Source organism: Lampetra planeri, chromosome 4, assembly GCF_965212315.1.
Source record: "Lampetra planeri chromosome 4, kcLamPlan1.2.h2, whole genome shotgun sequence".
Taxonomy (NCBI): Eukaryota; Metazoa; Chordata; class Hyperoartia; order Petromyzontiformes; family Petromyzontidae; genus Lampetra; species Lampetra planeri.
In genome coordinates, this window is record NC_136110.1 from 24,112,132 (window position 1) to 24,130,055 (window position 17,924).

The 17,924-nt window shown below is 38.4% G+C and overlaps 1 protein-coding gene across 2 annotated transcripts in view; it reads right to left on the minus strand.

Moving 5' to 3' along the window:
* Positions 1 to 1,824: 1,824 nt before the first annotated feature.
* The window catches only part of CSMD3 (CUB and Sushi multiple domains 3), a 446,157-nt gene continuing 430,057 nt past the window's right edge, over positions 1,825 to 17,924 (minus strand). For both annotated transcript variants that reach the window (XM_078593568.1, XM_078593567.1), the window contains 5 exons: positions 15,437 to 15,549; positions 14,936 to 15,023; positions 6,854 to 6,992; positions 4,721 to 4,865; positions 1,825 to 2,613 (listed from right to left, as the gene is read on the minus strand). In XM_078593568.1, coding sequence (XP_078449694.1) covers positions 2,590 to 2,613; positions 4,721 to 4,865; positions 6,854 to 6,992; positions 14,936 to 15,023; positions 15,437 to 15,549 — 509 coding nt within the window. In that variant the 3' untranslated portion in view covers positions 1,825 to 2,589. The remainder of the gene's footprint in view (positions 2,614 to 4,720; positions 4,866 to 6,853; positions 6,993 to 14,935; positions 15,024 to 15,436; positions 15,550 to 17,924) is intronic.

The following is a 17,924-nucleotide window of genomic DNA, read 5'->3' on the forward strand; positions in this document are numbered from 1 at the left end:
CACTTGCTTTCTTCAACTTGTCTCAATGTTCATATTTTGCTAAATTTGACCACATTTGAATTGCCCAAGTCACTGCTTGTCATACATTCTGGTCATTTTCGACCATTGGACATCTTTTATCGTGATAACTTTTCTCACCAATAATTTGAGGTACATTTATTTGTCAAATTTGCCTCAACTTTGAAGTAAATATTCTGTCCCAACAAGCTTTTCAGACTTGATTGGGGCTGTGCAAGGGGTTTTATGTGGATATTTATACGTGATGGTCTCATGATATAAATTATCATTATTCTCAGAGGATTACATCCATTTCAGTTAAAAGCGTGAAAGACATTCACAATGCAGGCTGGATTATGCAATACCAAGCAAGGTTAAAAATTTCGGACAACTATGATGGCCATATGCGCATTACATCCCAGAAAGTTAGATTTGGATATTCAAACGTAACTATAATTGGCCACCACATCCTGTGAAGATGTCTGGAAATTACCTTTATATATTTTAAATTACCTTCATAGACACACAAACTATGTGTGTGTGTGTGCATACGATTGCTGCCAAAGCTACCAAGTTATGATTGTTTACCAATGATCAAATTGTGAAAACACCGATTAAATTATATTGAAAAAAATACATGTGAAAATTATAGATTTCTTTTAGGTATCATTTTTACTTTGATCAAAAAATCACCCCCAAGGTAATAGAGTAACTGGCCAGGTGGCTCAGCAGTCGAGCGATTGGCTTGCAATCAGAAGGGTGCGTGCTTAACTGCTGGATGGGTTTCACTCAACCCATCATTCCTCTGGGGTCGATAAAACACTGACCACTTTGTGGGGAAATCCATAGTGGGTGTCCTATGGATAGCCTCACCTGTGGTATCAGAATACGGAAGTTCAAACACTGGCTCAGGGTTGTAAACAGAAAATGAGTGTTGCGACAATACTACATTGAGCAAGAAATCACCTTGACTTGTTTTTGCGTGTGAAAAATACTAGTAATGACAATTGTAGTATTCTGGTTTACAGTAATTCAACGTGATTGGGTTAATTAAAGGGTTATAGTGTCCATGAAAATGGCATTGATTCATGGCAGGCAGACCAGGATGCTCTTACCAATGCCTCAGAGAGACATTGTATATTGTAGCCAGGCCTGGTGGCAGCTGGCGGTCACAAACACATAGGGCCCTTGTGGCTCAGGGATAGGGACACTGATTATCATGGTAATTTAAAGGGCTGCAAAAAAACAACGTAGCAGATGTTAGGTTCCCAAACAAACAAATGCAGTTCAGATATCCAGTGGTGTGCAAGTTATTTAGATAATTAAATTGTTAACAATAAACTTTTCAGCACATTTCTTCAAATTGTGTTAACTTTCTGGTCCAGAGTTGGCTGGAAATGTGAAATATTTATGGAAGCAGTGTGCAATTTTAATACACAAGAGGCCTATCAAGACCAAACCAATTTGTATTTTTCATAACTTTTAAGTAGACATATTAGACGTATTTAAATGCTGGGTATATGTACCAATCTGGTGAGGATTTACATTTTCTTCAATATTAAAATGAAACATGTTTCATCCGCAAGTAAAAGGGATTAACTTTCTTCATAAGTTGACATGCTGGTGGAAAATATAGTACATTCACGTGATGCTATTTCGCAGTACAAATGACTCTCAGACCGAAATGTAAACAAAACCACGTAATAATAATACACTGTGTAGAATATAAACATTGGTGTGTGAGTTGTGTGTGTACTGAATGTTAATTGTCTCACAAACTTGTTTGGAACAATTCAGTAACAAAAACACATCACCTATTCTCTTTGATTTCCGATATAAAACAAGATTTATTATGAGGATTTCCATAATCAGGCCCAGCTTGTGTTATTACATCAAAAGTAAACCACAAAATGACCTTATTTAAAAGCATGCTTGCAAATGAAAATACCTTTATATTCAAAGAAAACAGCAGCAACGTGTATATATCTACATCACAATACATTTCTTACTTCATTATACTGGTGAAATACACGTGAAGGTAAACTTTATCCTCAAATGTATTTTCTCTGCACAATTTTATTAAAAAATATACAACATAGTCAATATGTTTTACAAATGGATTTTCCCATAAAAATATAACTCTGTAGAAAAAGACATCTTTTACATTATACAGTTCTATATAATACAGTCAAATAGGCTTCTTAAAATGACAATATATTACAAATGCAACTTACAATTATCACATTTTTATACAAAACTACATTACATGTCAATATTTTTTTCTTGTTATAAATGTCATTGATTCATATTATGATATACAGTAGGTAAATGCCTTTTTAAATTATTTGCTGCTTTATATTTTTTTTATAAATATTTTCTTTATTGATTTTGTATAATTTTTTTTGTCCCCTGTGCAGCGGGAGAAATATCAGCTTTGGAAAGTATATGTACAAGTGAAGCTATGATTTATGGTCAATGTAACCAAACCAGATATAATGAAGCTTGAAAGTCAAACGTCTGAAATTTTGATATGAGGTCACTTCACATTCCACTGTGATGGTGCCACTGATGACGGGTGAGTTCTAAATGTCTTCATACCATGGTTGATGTTATTTGCTGTAATGTAAACACAACAATATCAATTACACAGCGTATGTCACGAAGACCATATGATTGATATACGTATATGACAGTGAAAATTAAATGTTTTACTTATGAATTGGTTTAAAAAATACATTGTTCCTTACGTTTCTGACAAATTACATCGCCATAGTTTCGTTAAATGTGTTGGTAAAAAGTTTAAAGATCTATGCGCACCATGACCAGTGTGAATATTAAAATATGAAACGATGTTGTTTTACAATGACAGCTGCAGTCTAAACAAAGTACATGAATAGGGTACTTTGTCACGATAACACGATGTGAAAGGCATTGGCGAAACATTTAAAATAATTCCATAGAATACATATCACTCGAAGTATTCATATACAGTCAAATGGCCTTAGATACTTCTATATTTCATTTAATGATAATATTTTTGTAATGGAAAACAAGTCAGGAACTACTGTTAATTGTTATTTTGAATCATTGTATTTGTTCATCTATTATCCTGAAGATTATACGGGAAAAAAACGAAATAATCTATTGAATCTGATTGCAGTATGCCATTCATTAGATGAGGTTAATTAAAAATTATACGTGAAGAGACAAGATTAAGGATAAAAATAATTCACAATATTTAGATATATATTATCTCCTCTCTTTAAGGAACAACATTCAGTATTGACGATACTGTTACGCAAGTGTAACAACATTGTGTTTTGTAACATGTTTAGTCTTGTTTATGATTGATTTAAATTAGATAAACAATTTAACTGAAGAGTTAATTGAAAAAGAGTGGACGAATGCTTATTGCACAGTTTTGTGAACTGAGATACAATGATTATGTGTGGATGTAACATTTCATCCAGTTCCAGAGAATTAATTAGAGTAAGGAATAATAGAGTAGGGATGTATCAAAAGAATACTGATGCTAATGACTAGCAATTATTTAGAGGTGACATGGTGTGTATCACAATAATGTAGATTATGAGTCGTGTGACTAGACTACATGAAAAAAAATCCTGACAGTTACTGGCAAGAATTGTATGACTGAGCTGTTATATTAAACACATTCCTGCGGAGGGAGCTGGTAGCAACGTTGGGTTGCTCGGTCAATGGCCAGGGTCAACGGCGGCGTGGTGCATTCCGCAAATATGCCCGACTGTGAGGGCGGGCACAAAACGGCGTGAGTAGGTTAAAGGTTGAGTATAGCCCCACCCTCCCCACCCAGCCCCTCCCCACCCAGCCCCTCCCCACCCTCTCCTACCCACCCTCCCCACCCAGCCCCTCCCCACCCTCCCCACCCAGCCCCTCCCCACCCAGCCCCTCCCCACCCTCCCCACCCAGCCCCTCCCCTCTCCACCCGCACGACGGACGGACAGAATAATCCCCTGTGGGCTGGTGTAACCAGGAGGTTCCTACCAGTATCATATCATGGCACACATTTGAACTTAAATATAACAGCTCAGTCATACATTTCTTGCCAGTAACTGTCAGGATTATTTTCTAGCAATGATCAAACACGATATTTACAACAAATTTAAGCCATGCCATTGGTTACTTTACAGCTGAGGTTATAAATTCGTGGGAAGTTCGTGAAATAGCAATGTCCCTTGTGAACTAAAGACGAGTAACTTGGAAGTAAGATGGAATCAGAGGGCTCAACGTTTTTGAAAATGGGCTAACCCCGCTCAAACACATTACCCTGACTACGACAGAGATTGGAATAAGTAACCCTTTGCCATTCAAAATACCAGTTTTTCTTCCGATTTCGTTCCAATGACGTACATGTGCATCATCAAAACGAAACCGGAAGTAAAAAAATTATAATTTCATCAGTACCGAGGTTCCCACAAGGCCATGCAGGAGGGTGTGGCACAGTTTGGTGCCAGCTATCATAGAGTGTGGTCATGTTACTACAGTTCTCTGTGGCGAGTACAATGTCTTTAAAATCAATGGCGCTATGCCTCTAGATCAAATTAACGCTGAGCCGCTTGTGTGTTCCGAGATTGATAGGTGAACGGGACCTACCCTGCAACTTGCAGAAGTCTTGGAACGGGACAGGGCTAAGAGCTCTCTGAGGGAATATAGCCCATGAAGTGGAACCGGAATGAACGCTCACCTCAGTGTTGAGTCGAGTATCAAATCGCACAGCCTTACTCTCCGCAGGTTTCATGTTAGTGTCGTACATGGGGTTTTCAAACATGGACTGCCTGTTGCTGGTTTCATGACCTGAATAACCATTGTACCGCACCTGCGGAACTGACCTGCCAGAAGATAAATACAAAAAGCGAAAAACACTCTCATACTTGGTAATACAATGGCACAGGTATTTAAGTATGTGCATCACAAACATTTCATTGTGAAACCTATACACATGTTTAGAGTTTGATCCAATTGTTGTATGTTTTCTTTTTGATATGTTGCATATATATGTTACATGTGAAATGCTAACATTTTACTTTTAAAGTATGAAAAAAACAAAGGTTATAAAGCGGTCCAAAAATCATAGTACAACCATGTGCTCACAAACCATGGTAGTGTTAGTTACTTATGGCTTGAAATCTGTATATTCCTGAAAAATAGCATGTGATATGAGTTTGTGTTATTTTGTGATTTGTTTGTGCCATTTTTTACCGTAACATATTATTATCCATGTTGTGTCATCTATTTAATGATTTTGAGACGTATCCTGTAATAACATGTCACCCATATGCCCTTGGTAATAAATTTGGTCTATAAATAAAGATATTATATGCATTTAAGGTAGTGCCGGGGATATTTTAGCAGCAATGCCCATTCACCAAGAATAAAGCAGAAGGCAAGGTTGCATTGCAAAGGGTAGGGGTGTAAAGGTACCACACAAAATCAAATGTCACTGCAATTACAATGTATGTCTATAATGCAGACAAACATATATTTGTAAAACTGAATAGCAATGCACCTTTAAACTTATTTAATATAAATCATATATTTTTTGCTAACTGTGTGCAAATGAAAACCAATTCTCACTGTATATTGATTCAGAAAACTACAATTCAGAACAGATGAAAGATTTTTATTCCCCATTCCACAAAGCCAAGGTGGAACAACATGTACAAACGTTGTGGTTTAGTAGTTTCCGGGCCTGGGGAAAAAGCCACACGGGGGCTCCAATATTCCTTCAACAATAATCCTGATGCAAGCCCATCTTTTGTGTCTCCCCCTCCGGGTGGCCCTGTTGGTGCCATTTGGTTCAGGGTTTAATAGTTCATACACAAACTCAGTCCTCTGATAATGTATTTGGGAAACACTACAAAACAAGTGCACTTACATGTTCATTTTCTGTGGATATTAAAGGTCCCATTGTGCTCTTTATAGATTCAAGCAATTGCATGTAATGGATAAATTTGGAAAAATGCCCTCAATTAGCACTTAACCAGATTTTCCCTCCCAGTGTGTTTGCTGGGCTCGAAGCCACTGTCGTTAGATGCTTGGGACCACCTTGGGGCAAAATCGTCACTGAGCAATGTTTAACGTGAAATAATGATATTGATATTGATGACTAAATTTAAACATCGGCTCTATCAGACATGCCGTACGGAGTCTAGTTAAATTGTTCTATTTGCCTATGGGAAAGACCAAATCACAGTAAAGTTGGATATAAGCACACCCATTGGAGCAAATGTGCCTGTATCAGAAGTTGCCTTTTGTCTTCCTTACACAAGTGTTATGGATGGATTATATACAACTCTGCTTATATGACACCTTCTGTACTCGATATAATAGTAATACAATTTCTTTAGCGATGCAAACATCCACTTGATGTCACGTAGGTATAAAATAAAATAAATCACGACGTTTCGATCGCAACGCAAACAGTCGTCCTCAGGTCGAAACATTTTCATCCAGCAGTGGAACTGCTGAACTAGCGAGAGAGCAGCTACAACAAGGCGATATATGTAGCTGCTCTCTCGCTAGTTCAGCAGTTCCACTACTGGATGAATTTTTTCCCCCTGAGGACAACCGCTTGTGTTGCAATCGAAACGTCGTGATTTATTTTATTTTTCTACCTACGTGACTTTACCGAAAGAACCAAAGAGTATGGATTCCTGCAGTCACGAAGGCTTCAAATCAAGATCCACTTGATGCTCTTTTTGAGAAGCATACCACTCTTCCCGTCTGGTTGAAAACAAAACACTGACGGCCGTGCAATATAAATTAGAATTGACTGAACATGCACAGGCTGCTGCTTGTGTATGTAGCAGTGCTCCACCTCTGCTTGTAAAGGTAGAAGGCAAAGCCAGCGAAGATGAGGGCAAAGAAGGGCACGAGGATGGCGATGGCGACTGAGCTGCTGCTGGTGCCCAACTTCTGCCCAGAAGGCTCCAGTCCCCGACTTGTGTTTATTGTGCCTGCGACACGCAGCACAGACAAAGCCAGATCGTTCTCTCTGTTAGCTGCTGGGGTTAGGCTGCAGAGATGACTACAGTTCACAACAAATGATTACAACTGGCACAACGCTTCGTGTGGAGGAGGGGCAATAAACGTATCGTGACGGGCCATTATTTTGCTACTGGTATCAGATTGTCAGTAGACTCTACCAGAACAAAATGTTGGGTTGAGATGGTCCAGTGAAGCTTCATGAAACCTTCATCGGTGCACACCTTCACATTGAAACTAAATATTCTTGTACTTCGGGGTGCAGGTTAGGCTGCTAACATAAAACTACCACACACACAACCGGTTACTATGCAAGCTTTGGCAAATGTGTACTATAGTTATTTTAAATAAATGTCCAAATTTAAAGTTATTGTGTTCACTGAAGGTGGAACGAAATATTGAGTAATTTATTAATCTATTCTTAAGCTGATGATAAATATAAACAAACAAATTGCGTAAGATGTTAACTCCTGCTATCAATACAACTGAATAGCATTTTCAAAGCAAAATTGTAACTTGTTTTGGCTTCTTAACATCTACTGTGCATTATAACACTGTATGAAACACATTGCTCATTATGCAATGTAGTATTTTAAAATGCAATAAATGCAGCTAAAAACACAATCAATGCAAAGGGAAAACTGTTTCATTTTTAACTCTCAGGATGAATGTTAAACTTTTAAAAACATGTGACATTTTGGCAGCAATGTAATTGTTCCTTGTCACGTAACCATCACATCAATTCGCAGGGCACACTAGGGGGCTAAAGTGTCCAACATTATGGCCTATCCAGGGAGATCCAATGGGGATAAAAAATGAGTTGCAATACTGGACGTCAAAAAATCATGAAGCAATTACTGCATTAAATGGACTGCGACAGCTGGGTTCTATATGTCAGGCTGAATCAACCTAAAGAGAATATATGCAAAGCTTCACATTTGCAATTGTGCACATGGTTTTTATTTATATGTGGGATGTTAGCATTGTGTAATGGTTCTTATATTGGAGTTGGAATATAGAGGTCGCCAGTTCTATTTGATCTCCCAATATGGTAGCTGAAAAAATGGTGCGAGCTTATTAAATCTCCCCCACCCCACGTCTCTATCCACCGAGTGGTATAATGCGGGAATACCAGTTAGTTGATTGACATGTCGCGCATGGTGCGGTAAAGTATGGGGACTCCCACATCTTCCTAGATGATTGTCCAGTGCGAAAGAGTAGGCCAAATACCATCCAGAGGGGGCCTCTAGAGCTCCCTCCAGTGGAGGCCCTTCTGCCAGCAGTGGCATGAGCCAGACATTGCAGGGCTGCAATCCCACCTTTTACATTTGTATTTACTAACTGATGTATCTCAAATAATTACATGTGAAAAACGATTCTTCTGTCAGTGGACTGAGAGCCATTATGTCCAGATAAGATTAATATCCCAAACCTAAAAAGTTGATTATATTAAGTCATAACATGCTGAGGTAATCGCTTAATACATTAATTACCACAATACACAAACACTGTCGGATTATAAAAAAAAACAATGCTTAATTAATGGATAAACAAATCAAACATACTTGGAATCGTTGTATTAGTATATGCCTGAAAATACCAATATGCTAATCGGACATTAATTGGTGTGACTTATATTTTCCAAAGTGCTCTTCTACTTTTAAATGGTGGAATACAATTAAGCAGTGCATTTTCGCATTATATAAATACTGATTTTTTTAATTCTTGGAAATGTTTTTTTACAGATAAATGTATGCATCATATGACTTCCAAATCTTGCTTGATTACTAGCTATATATATGAAAACATTGCAATGCAAAGCGTACAAATAAAAAACTGACTCATTTCATGTTGCAGGTAATACATTAATAAAGATCTGCAGGTAACGCAGACCTAGTCAAATAAAATAAAAACATCTGAACTATACGCCATCCGTATTTGTAACGAAAGTATATATAAAATTCACTACAAATGTATGTTTTACGATAAATAACAAAACCGCGTTTAACATATTTGATTTCGATTACATTTTCAAATGCTTGTTTGAAATCGTAAATAAGTTGAAAACTCTGTCATGGTGATTCGAAGGCTGAATAAAACTTTGTGGGAATGTCGTGCAGATGCCTGTTTGATTCAATCAAAATACATGTCACGCACAAGTGTAAAAAAAAGATACATTCATGTTAATCGCAATATAATGTACAACCCTGCTCAATACAGTTGTTGTATTATTGCTGTGAAGGAGAGAGTGAAGGGACAGGCCTCGTTTGAAAATCACTCGCCACTGATCTTATTTGTGGCACTGAATCAAGCTCTGGTGTTGTTGATTTTTTGCGTATTTGGTAAGTCAAGTTTAATATACACAAACATTTATATAATAAGGCAAAAACTATTAGATATCGTTTTCATATGACATTCATATCTTTGGCATTGCTCAATATTTAAATGTAGAACTGACACATTTTATGTTTAAGATTGCACCATGAATGGGTTCACATAAAAGGTTTGCCACAGGTTAATGTGTTTTTTTATGCTCTAGCTTAGATAAATAATGCAAATCTCCTTATTTATAGAGAAATGTACTGCTTTAAAAAAAAATATGGTGAAAATATACATTGGGAATATAAATTGAGGACTGTTAGTTTGCATATTTTCGGGCATGAAATGTAGGATGTTATTTTTATTTGAAATACCAATTTTGAGATACTAGTTCACACAGGTAACATTATACATGAGAACAAAACCCACATCGCCATATAAAGAAACCAAAAGAAGCACTGCAATGCTTGAATGAGTTTTGCACTTTCACTCTAATCGAACGTTACCGACATTTACATATTCGGTCCTCACAGGAACAGGCAGAGAAATAAAGAAGCTTCTGCCCCATCAAACTGGAATCTGATGGGAAATATATGAAAGACGGTGTACAATTCTTCACATGGGAACAGAGTGATATATACGACCACCAGAACGGTCAATCAAACCGTCCCAGTAGGATCATCATTCCACTGAAGGTACTTTGAGTCAGAATCAACCAGATCTCGTTATCTTTCACTATAATCCCTTGAAAATAAGAAGCCGCCTCCTCCAGAGATCTGTCTATCCTATTTCCCATGCCACTTAAAATACACACACACATAGATGCATTTCCTATAACAACAATGTGCTCACTTTGAGTCATTTTGGATATTAAACACATTATTCTGCAAATTTCCACTGAGAAAAGGGCGCAATTTAGAGACCCATTTCCCACACCAGCACTAACAGCTGTAATGTGGTATTTCTCAACTTGCCAGGCAATGCCTATTATTTCTGGATTAGCGCTGGTATTAATGACCGTTTTCCTGGAAACTAGCTCAATTTGGCCAGTTTATCTCTTTGCACAAATTCCGATAAAAACAGCCCCGAGTGCTTTGCCCGTAAAAGTTTTGCGGGTAACTCAAGGAGTCGCAAAGTAAATATATAAAATAAAATGAAGGTAAACCTCTATGTACTAATCCTAAAGTTATTATTTTGATCAAGCGCACATCAGGAAGTGTTGGAAAAAGGTTCAATTATGAAGCTATTAAGAAGCACAAGTGCAAGCGATTTCAAGGCAGTAACATTGAAGAGCTACATTTACATTGCGCAGTACAATCACATTATAAGCAACAATGTACAAATAAGATTATGGAATCAGTTGGAGTAGGGAATGAGCCGAAAGGAACAGGTATAATTAACTGGAAGCGAGAACATATCACCCTGAATATAAGTATGGGTAATTCAATACCTTAATTCACTTCACCTTGACAATTTTATATCATGTAATGGCTTAACATTGCCCAGCGGCAGCACATTTGCTGCTTGTTGCAGAGGGTTGTGGTTCTATTCTGGCAGGCCACCCTTGTTATTGCTGTGGTGCGCATTAATCATTAAGTCATAAAGTACAGCGATAGCTCTGTGATCTAGCGCTTTACCATCCAAAATGTTCTATCAAATCGGTATCTGTCAGACGGAAATTCAAGTCTTCCTTTGCGTACCTGGAAAAATTCCGACAGTCATCTGGCATTTGGACGTGCGCTTCTCATAGATCTTTGTGCTTACGGATGCTTCGGGACGCTGCCGAGTGATGGTGCAAGCAGCAGTGTCTACATACAATACTCTATACCACTGTATACTGTACTCTAAACGGCCCAACTGCTTCTCTACAATCAACTTAAAATTGCTCTACTGACCCGTGAGTCCCTCTGTAAAAGAGCAAAGAGTTTCTTTCTTGCAAAGTTGTATGCACTCAGAAAATTTGGTGAACCGTAAGTATAGCTCTCAGATAACCAGCATATTTGATAGACCAGCATCCTCCATTCCCTAAGGATGCCCGACAGCACAGAATTTGCTGTACGCTCCGTTTGCTTCACGGTGGACGTTTAAGATCCCTTGACGTCATTCGAAAAGAGTAGGCCATCGACATTTGCACGAGTGTGGAACTACTACAGTACTACAGACTTGTATGTGTGTGTGTTGAACTTCTTTCAACCAACCGTGCCAATCTGGAGGTGCAGTGTTGAGTCTATGGGCAGTGTTGAGTCTATGGCTAGTGTTAGTCTATGGGCAGTGTTGAGTCTATGGGCAGTGTTAAGTCTATGGCTAGTGTTAGTCTATGGGCAGTGTTGAGTCTATGGCTAGTGTTGAGTCTATGGCTAGTGTTAGTCTATGGGCAGTGTTGAGTCTATGGGCAGTGTTAAGTCTATGGCTAGTGTTAGTCTATGGGCAGTGTTGAGTCTATGGCTAGTGTTAGTCTATGGGCAGTGTTGAGTTTATGGCTAGTGTTGAGTCTATGGGCAGTGTTGAGTCTATGGGCAGTGTTGAGTCTATGGCTAGTGTTAGTCTATGGGCAGTGTTGAGTCTATGGCTAGTGTTGAGTCTATGGGAAGTGTTGAGTCTATGCCTAGTGTTAGTCTATGGGCAGTGTTGAGTCTATGGGCAGTGTTGAGTCTATGGCTAGTGTTGAGTCTATGGGCAGTGTTGAGTCTATGACTAGTGTTAGTCTATGGGCAGTATGTATGTATGCTGAACTTCTGTCGCACCGTAAGTAGCCAACTACGCAAATTGGAGGTGTGGGGGAAGGACAAAAAAACTAAAAACAGTTTAAAAAAACGAGTTTTCAATCTAGATTTTAAAAGTGCATCGCTCCAGTGGCTTCCTAACGTCGGAAGGAAGAACGTTCCAGACGGCCGCAGAAGCGCATCCAAAAGTGTGCGATGCAGTGACCATCTTTGTATGTGAAACAGAGCACCTTCCTGTGCAATAGCCTCGTGCTATAAGAATGGTGTGGATACCGCAAAAGGTTGTCTTGTTTCGTCCTCTAAAAAGCACACAATCTATTTGCGTACTATTGTTTGGAGAACACGTAATATTTAACTATAAAGATTGCTCTGTGTTGACTGAAATTTCATGAGGACGAAAGATTTTCATTGAAATTGTATTTTTTCAAAATGAATGTCCCACTGCATATGTGCTAAATAGAATCAATGAGAATGCACGAGCAGCAAACCCCATTTGACATAAGTCGTACTGATTTTATGCAGTGCGGAAACTATTTAATGCAGTCCCTCTGTATACTTGCTGCCTCTATGATTGACAATCCACATTCAGTTAAAATTAACTTTTTATAAAAAACGTATTTTATGAATAACGTATTGTCCTGCGTTAGAAAGCAATGTCTATTTTCATTAAAGTGTAACAAAACTATGTCCCGCCCGTGCCCTTCATCCCTTTTACCAAGGTCATTCCTATTATCTTTTCTCAGATTAAAAGCCAAATAACACGTGGAATGACATGTTCTAGGGTCCATCAAAATCTCAAATAAGAACAATTCACGTTGAAAAAGTTACGACGTGAGCATTGCAGTATCTGGTTATATGCATAATATGAATCAATACAACATATTGCGTTGAGTTTGTGTGTAAATATTAATACCTATCAAATCATTTTGACAAGCGATCATAGCTGGATTCATGAGAGTGTTTCAAGTGACTTTTTCACTATTTCACCTCCTACTCACCCTCTCTACCTACTTAGCGCTCGAATCCTGGCAGCCCCTGCACTAAAATCCTCACCCTAACTCTCACCTTTTTCATAGCTTATCATTCCACTGACTCTGCTTCCCATCGCTTCCTCTATAATCAACACACATTATACCGAGGCGATAATTACGACTTCGCTTGTCAAGGTAGAATCATTATTTATGAGAGCATTTATTTTTACATGCAGGACTTTACTTTTGCATTAGGTGTTCCGTGCCCGAATATTTCCTGCTGATCCCAAAATCCATTTACAAACGGATTATTACATGGACTAAATATATCAATAAACACACACGCAAAAGACACAATTACCGCCCATGTCATGCTATTACAAAGTACATTTTGGACATAACTATAATTGAAACAAAACCTGATACTGTGTTGCCGATGATGCACCAAGCAAAAGTAACATGAACTTAAACACATTCGTCAATAACACTGCCTATGAGGAAACAAAAGAATGTTACAGGGAATGGCCCTACTCATACAATTGCTTCCTACAAGGGACACCGTCGAGATTTTTGTCTTTTCCTCGCACCTCCGATTAGCACGATTGGCTAAATACGGTGCCAAAGAAGTTCAACATGCATACATGCCATATGAATGTGTAATTTTTTTCATCATTCAAACAATCACAGTTTAAATTTCGATTTAAAGCTTTCGTGACTGCAGAGATTCATCGTCTTGGTTCTTTCGGTAAAGTCACGTAGAAGGGAAATAATAAAACGCAAGCAGCCGTCCTGAGGACGGCTGCTTGCGTTGTGGCCGAAACGTCGTGAGAATTATTTTATTATGTTTTATTTTTATTATTTTATTATATCCCTTCTACGTGACTTTACCGAAAGAACCAAGAAGATGAATCACAGTTTACACCACGTACAAATAAAATAACGTCGAGTTCATTCCAAATGCATACATTGTCACGGTCACTCGGCTGTGTGTATGTGAAAACACCTATTGCAGGTCACATCAGTTCACGTTATCTTTCTGCCTTCTATCTTGTTATGATTTAATACATTATCCCTTCGTATGGCTCAGTGCATTCATGGCTCCCAGGACCACTGTACACAATGGAAGGTTCTTGTTGTTGGCGATACAAAAAGCGACTGGCCATGTCAAGGGCACATACAAATGCATACGTACTTTAGAGACATATGAAGATAATTGGTATTCCTTGGTTCTGGACAGAGGTGTGGAGTACGTCAAAAAGAAGGAAGTCTGGTGTAAAAAGCACACTTAGAGGGTTCGCTTTGTATTAAAGAAATAGATAACCAATGAATACACATGTCAAAATCTGGCATACTCAAAGCACACGCACATCTGCTTTACGCGTATGTTGTTCTTCGAAAATGCTTGGAAAATCTACAGGATGAATATATATGTGTAAAATTCTTCGCAAAACTAACATGTTTTAGCCTCTTCACAAACATGATAGAAATGTCCACGTGCTTCATGTGTCAAGTGCTAGTAGGATGCGGAAATAGGCTATACATTGAATTTAGCAAATCCCATTCGAATACAGAGAATTATAAGAACACTATTGTAAAAACAACAAGTAAATCACTGCACATGACATGAGTTGTATGGCTCATGAAAAGGAACAATACAATTATCGAAAAAATGGTTACTCAATGCAGAGCGAATGCATTTTCATTCAAATACAACCGGCCACTTTCACCTCCTTAATGGAAATCGAGAACTATTTTACAATTGTAATACGTGCCCAAGAATATGTGGTGGTATCCTAGAAACCCATGACGGATTCGCGATGACTACAGTGACCCTTGGCTTATAATAACTGTGGTTCTACGCTTCACGTTATCTAGTCAGCAGACTGATTACTGCATGCTTACCTGCTCTCTGAAAACCAAACGAGCCAAATTCCTTCGCTTGAATGAACCCTTCGTAGATGTAGGTTAATCCATCATGCTCCACCGACACCTTGCACATGCACATCATAAAATAGGATGCGTCAAGCAATTAAAACGTGTGTCATAATTGCCATTTTTTGTTCAAACGGCATATGCTGAAAAAATATACTCTTGAAATTTACGACAACAAAACATAGTATGCACATAAATTTGAAGCATTCAATATGTTACTACTACGTAGGTTTTCATGGTTGTGCTATATAACTCTTCGATGTGTTTCGGGTTGCAATGCACGTTGTTTGGTACGATGTCCAATGTTTCGCTCCACATGCTCGAAGCCTCTTCAGGAACTGGTTGCGAAATGTCAGACATCGTGCCGGACAACATACGGCACATGCGAAAATTACATCAGAGCTATTCATTATATTGTAACTTAAACCATAACAACATTTTATGAATGTAAAATGTTTGCAGTGAACTTACAAAGCCATCCATAGCCCAGCTCTCTTCATTGACTCTGGCGATTAAGTTGTAATCCAAGTTGTAGACCTGTCGGATTCTCAAGAGCAGCCGTGCATCTTCCCCTTTATAAACACCTGTGTGTATACAACGTTGCATTACTATTCATTGATTTGTAAAATATTATCATGAGCAACACCTATGCAACAACGACAAAAAACGACGGAAGAAAAATTATACGTAAAAAAAAACGTGTTTTGTCAAACCAACTATAAACTGCTGTGGATACTTATCATTGAATTTCACTGAAAAAGGAGTGATATTAATGTTGATTACACGTTACTATTTTGGTGAATAAGCAAGTCTTTATGTGATTGCGGGCAAGAAGGAGCAGGGGTTGCATATCATTGATATGCTAATTTTTTCTAACCCCCCTCCCTCTCTCTGCCTCCGCCCCCCCTCTGTCTATTTAAGGCCACCCCACAGAGACGATCACCCCTCTCTGTCACCTGTGTTGCTCTCGCTATGTATGTATCTTGTGATATCTGTCTGCTAATATGTCTGTCTATAGTTTTCTGGTTAGATATTATGTCGCTATTTCATTATACCTGATGATGATTGCTTGTGTTGCAATCGAAACGTCGTATTCTATTATTTAATTTAATTTATTATTTTATCTTTAGACGTGACTTAACCGAAAGAACCAAATAATAATTCCTGCAGTCACGAAAGTTCTAAAATTAAGATTGAACCACTTCTACGGGGAAGTTTTAAGCTTATCTTTTTTCTCTCTCTCTGGCGACTTGTTTTCTCTGCCTGTGTCCTCTTTAGAATGTTCACACTTAAATTCTAACTTAGCAATCTTTGAAATACGTAATCAACCAGGCTATGCGTTAATTGTGTGTTGACCGACCCTCTGTGTTGTATTACATTACATTTCGATATTTTACTAGGTTATTTAATTTTAGTGTGTCTTTCTCCTGATTTTCAGGCTTGCTTGCTGTGCCATCGTACTCGCAGCACCACGTTTTCTTTTGGACCACTCATTGATATGCTAATTTTTTCTAACCCCCCTCCCTCTCTCTGCCTCCGCCCCCCCTCTGTCTATTTAAGGCCACCCCACAGAGACGATCACCCCTCTCTGTCACCTGTGTTGCTCTCGCTATGTATGTATCTTGTGATATCTGTCTGCTAATATGTCTGTCTATAGTTTTCTGGTTAGATATTATGTCGCTATTTCATTATACCTGATGATTGCTTGTGTTGCAATCGAAACGTCGTATTCTATTATTTAATTTAATTTATTATTTTATCTTTAGACGTGACTTAACCGAAAGAACCAAATAATAATTCCTGCAGTCACGAAAGTTCTAAAATTAAGATTGAACCACTTCTACGGGGAAGTTTTAAGCTTATCTTTTTTCTCTCTCTCTGGCGACTTGTTTTCTCTGCCTGTGTCCTCTTTAGAATGTTCACACTTAAATTCTAACTTAGCAATCTTTGAAATACGTAATCAACCAGGCTATGCGTTAATTGTGTGTTGACCGACCCTCTGTGTTGTATTACATTACATTTCGATATTTTACTAGGTTATTTAATTTTAGTGTGTCTTTCTCCTGATTTTCAGGCTTGCTTGCTGTGCCATCGTACTCGCAGCACCACGTTTTCTTTTGGACCACTCATTGATATGCTAATTTTTTCTAACCCCCCTCCCTCTCTCTGCCTCCGCCCCCCCTCTGTCTATTTAAGGCCACCCCACAGAGACGATCACCCCTCTCTGTCACCTGTGTTGCTCTCGCTATGTATGTATCTTGTGATATCTGTCTGCTAATATGTCTGTCTATAGTTTTCTGGTTAGATATTATGTCGCTATTTCATTATACCTGATGATTGCTTGTGTTGCAATCGAAACGTCGTATTCTATTATTTAATTTAATTTATTATTTTATCTTTAGACGTGACTTAACCGAAAGAACCAAATAATAAAAAAAAAGAACTTCACGTAAAGTCCGTAGATTCTTGCTTCTCTGTACCAGTGACCATCTCAATAACAACATGCCTATGAAGAACTATACCCTTTAGTATTGACCTTTTGACCAGTGAAGAAATCGCAGGAGATAGATATTGTGGTCCTGGACCTTTGCTGAATTCTTTTTTTCCAAGGTTGATCAATCTGGTTCAAAAAATGTAGTGTGTGGGGGGGGGGAAGTATGAACAGAAATATACCAGCGGCAGCTTCAGGAAGCACTGGCCATGTCATATTTTAATCTATAAGTCATCAAATACAATGCGGATCAAAAACGCGGTGGTCCTCGACCACATCGAAAATGTCATAGGCACTCGTGAAACAGGTTGAGAGATACCTCGGGCGAACGTGGTAAAATGGGCAGATTAATAAGGTCGTCGTTTCAGTGGGAACTTGATGTGCATGGACAGTGGGGACTGGAGGTGGGGGCAACTAATCACCAATTTTCAGCCAATTAAAAGCCACGGTGGGCCGCATGTTTGCGAC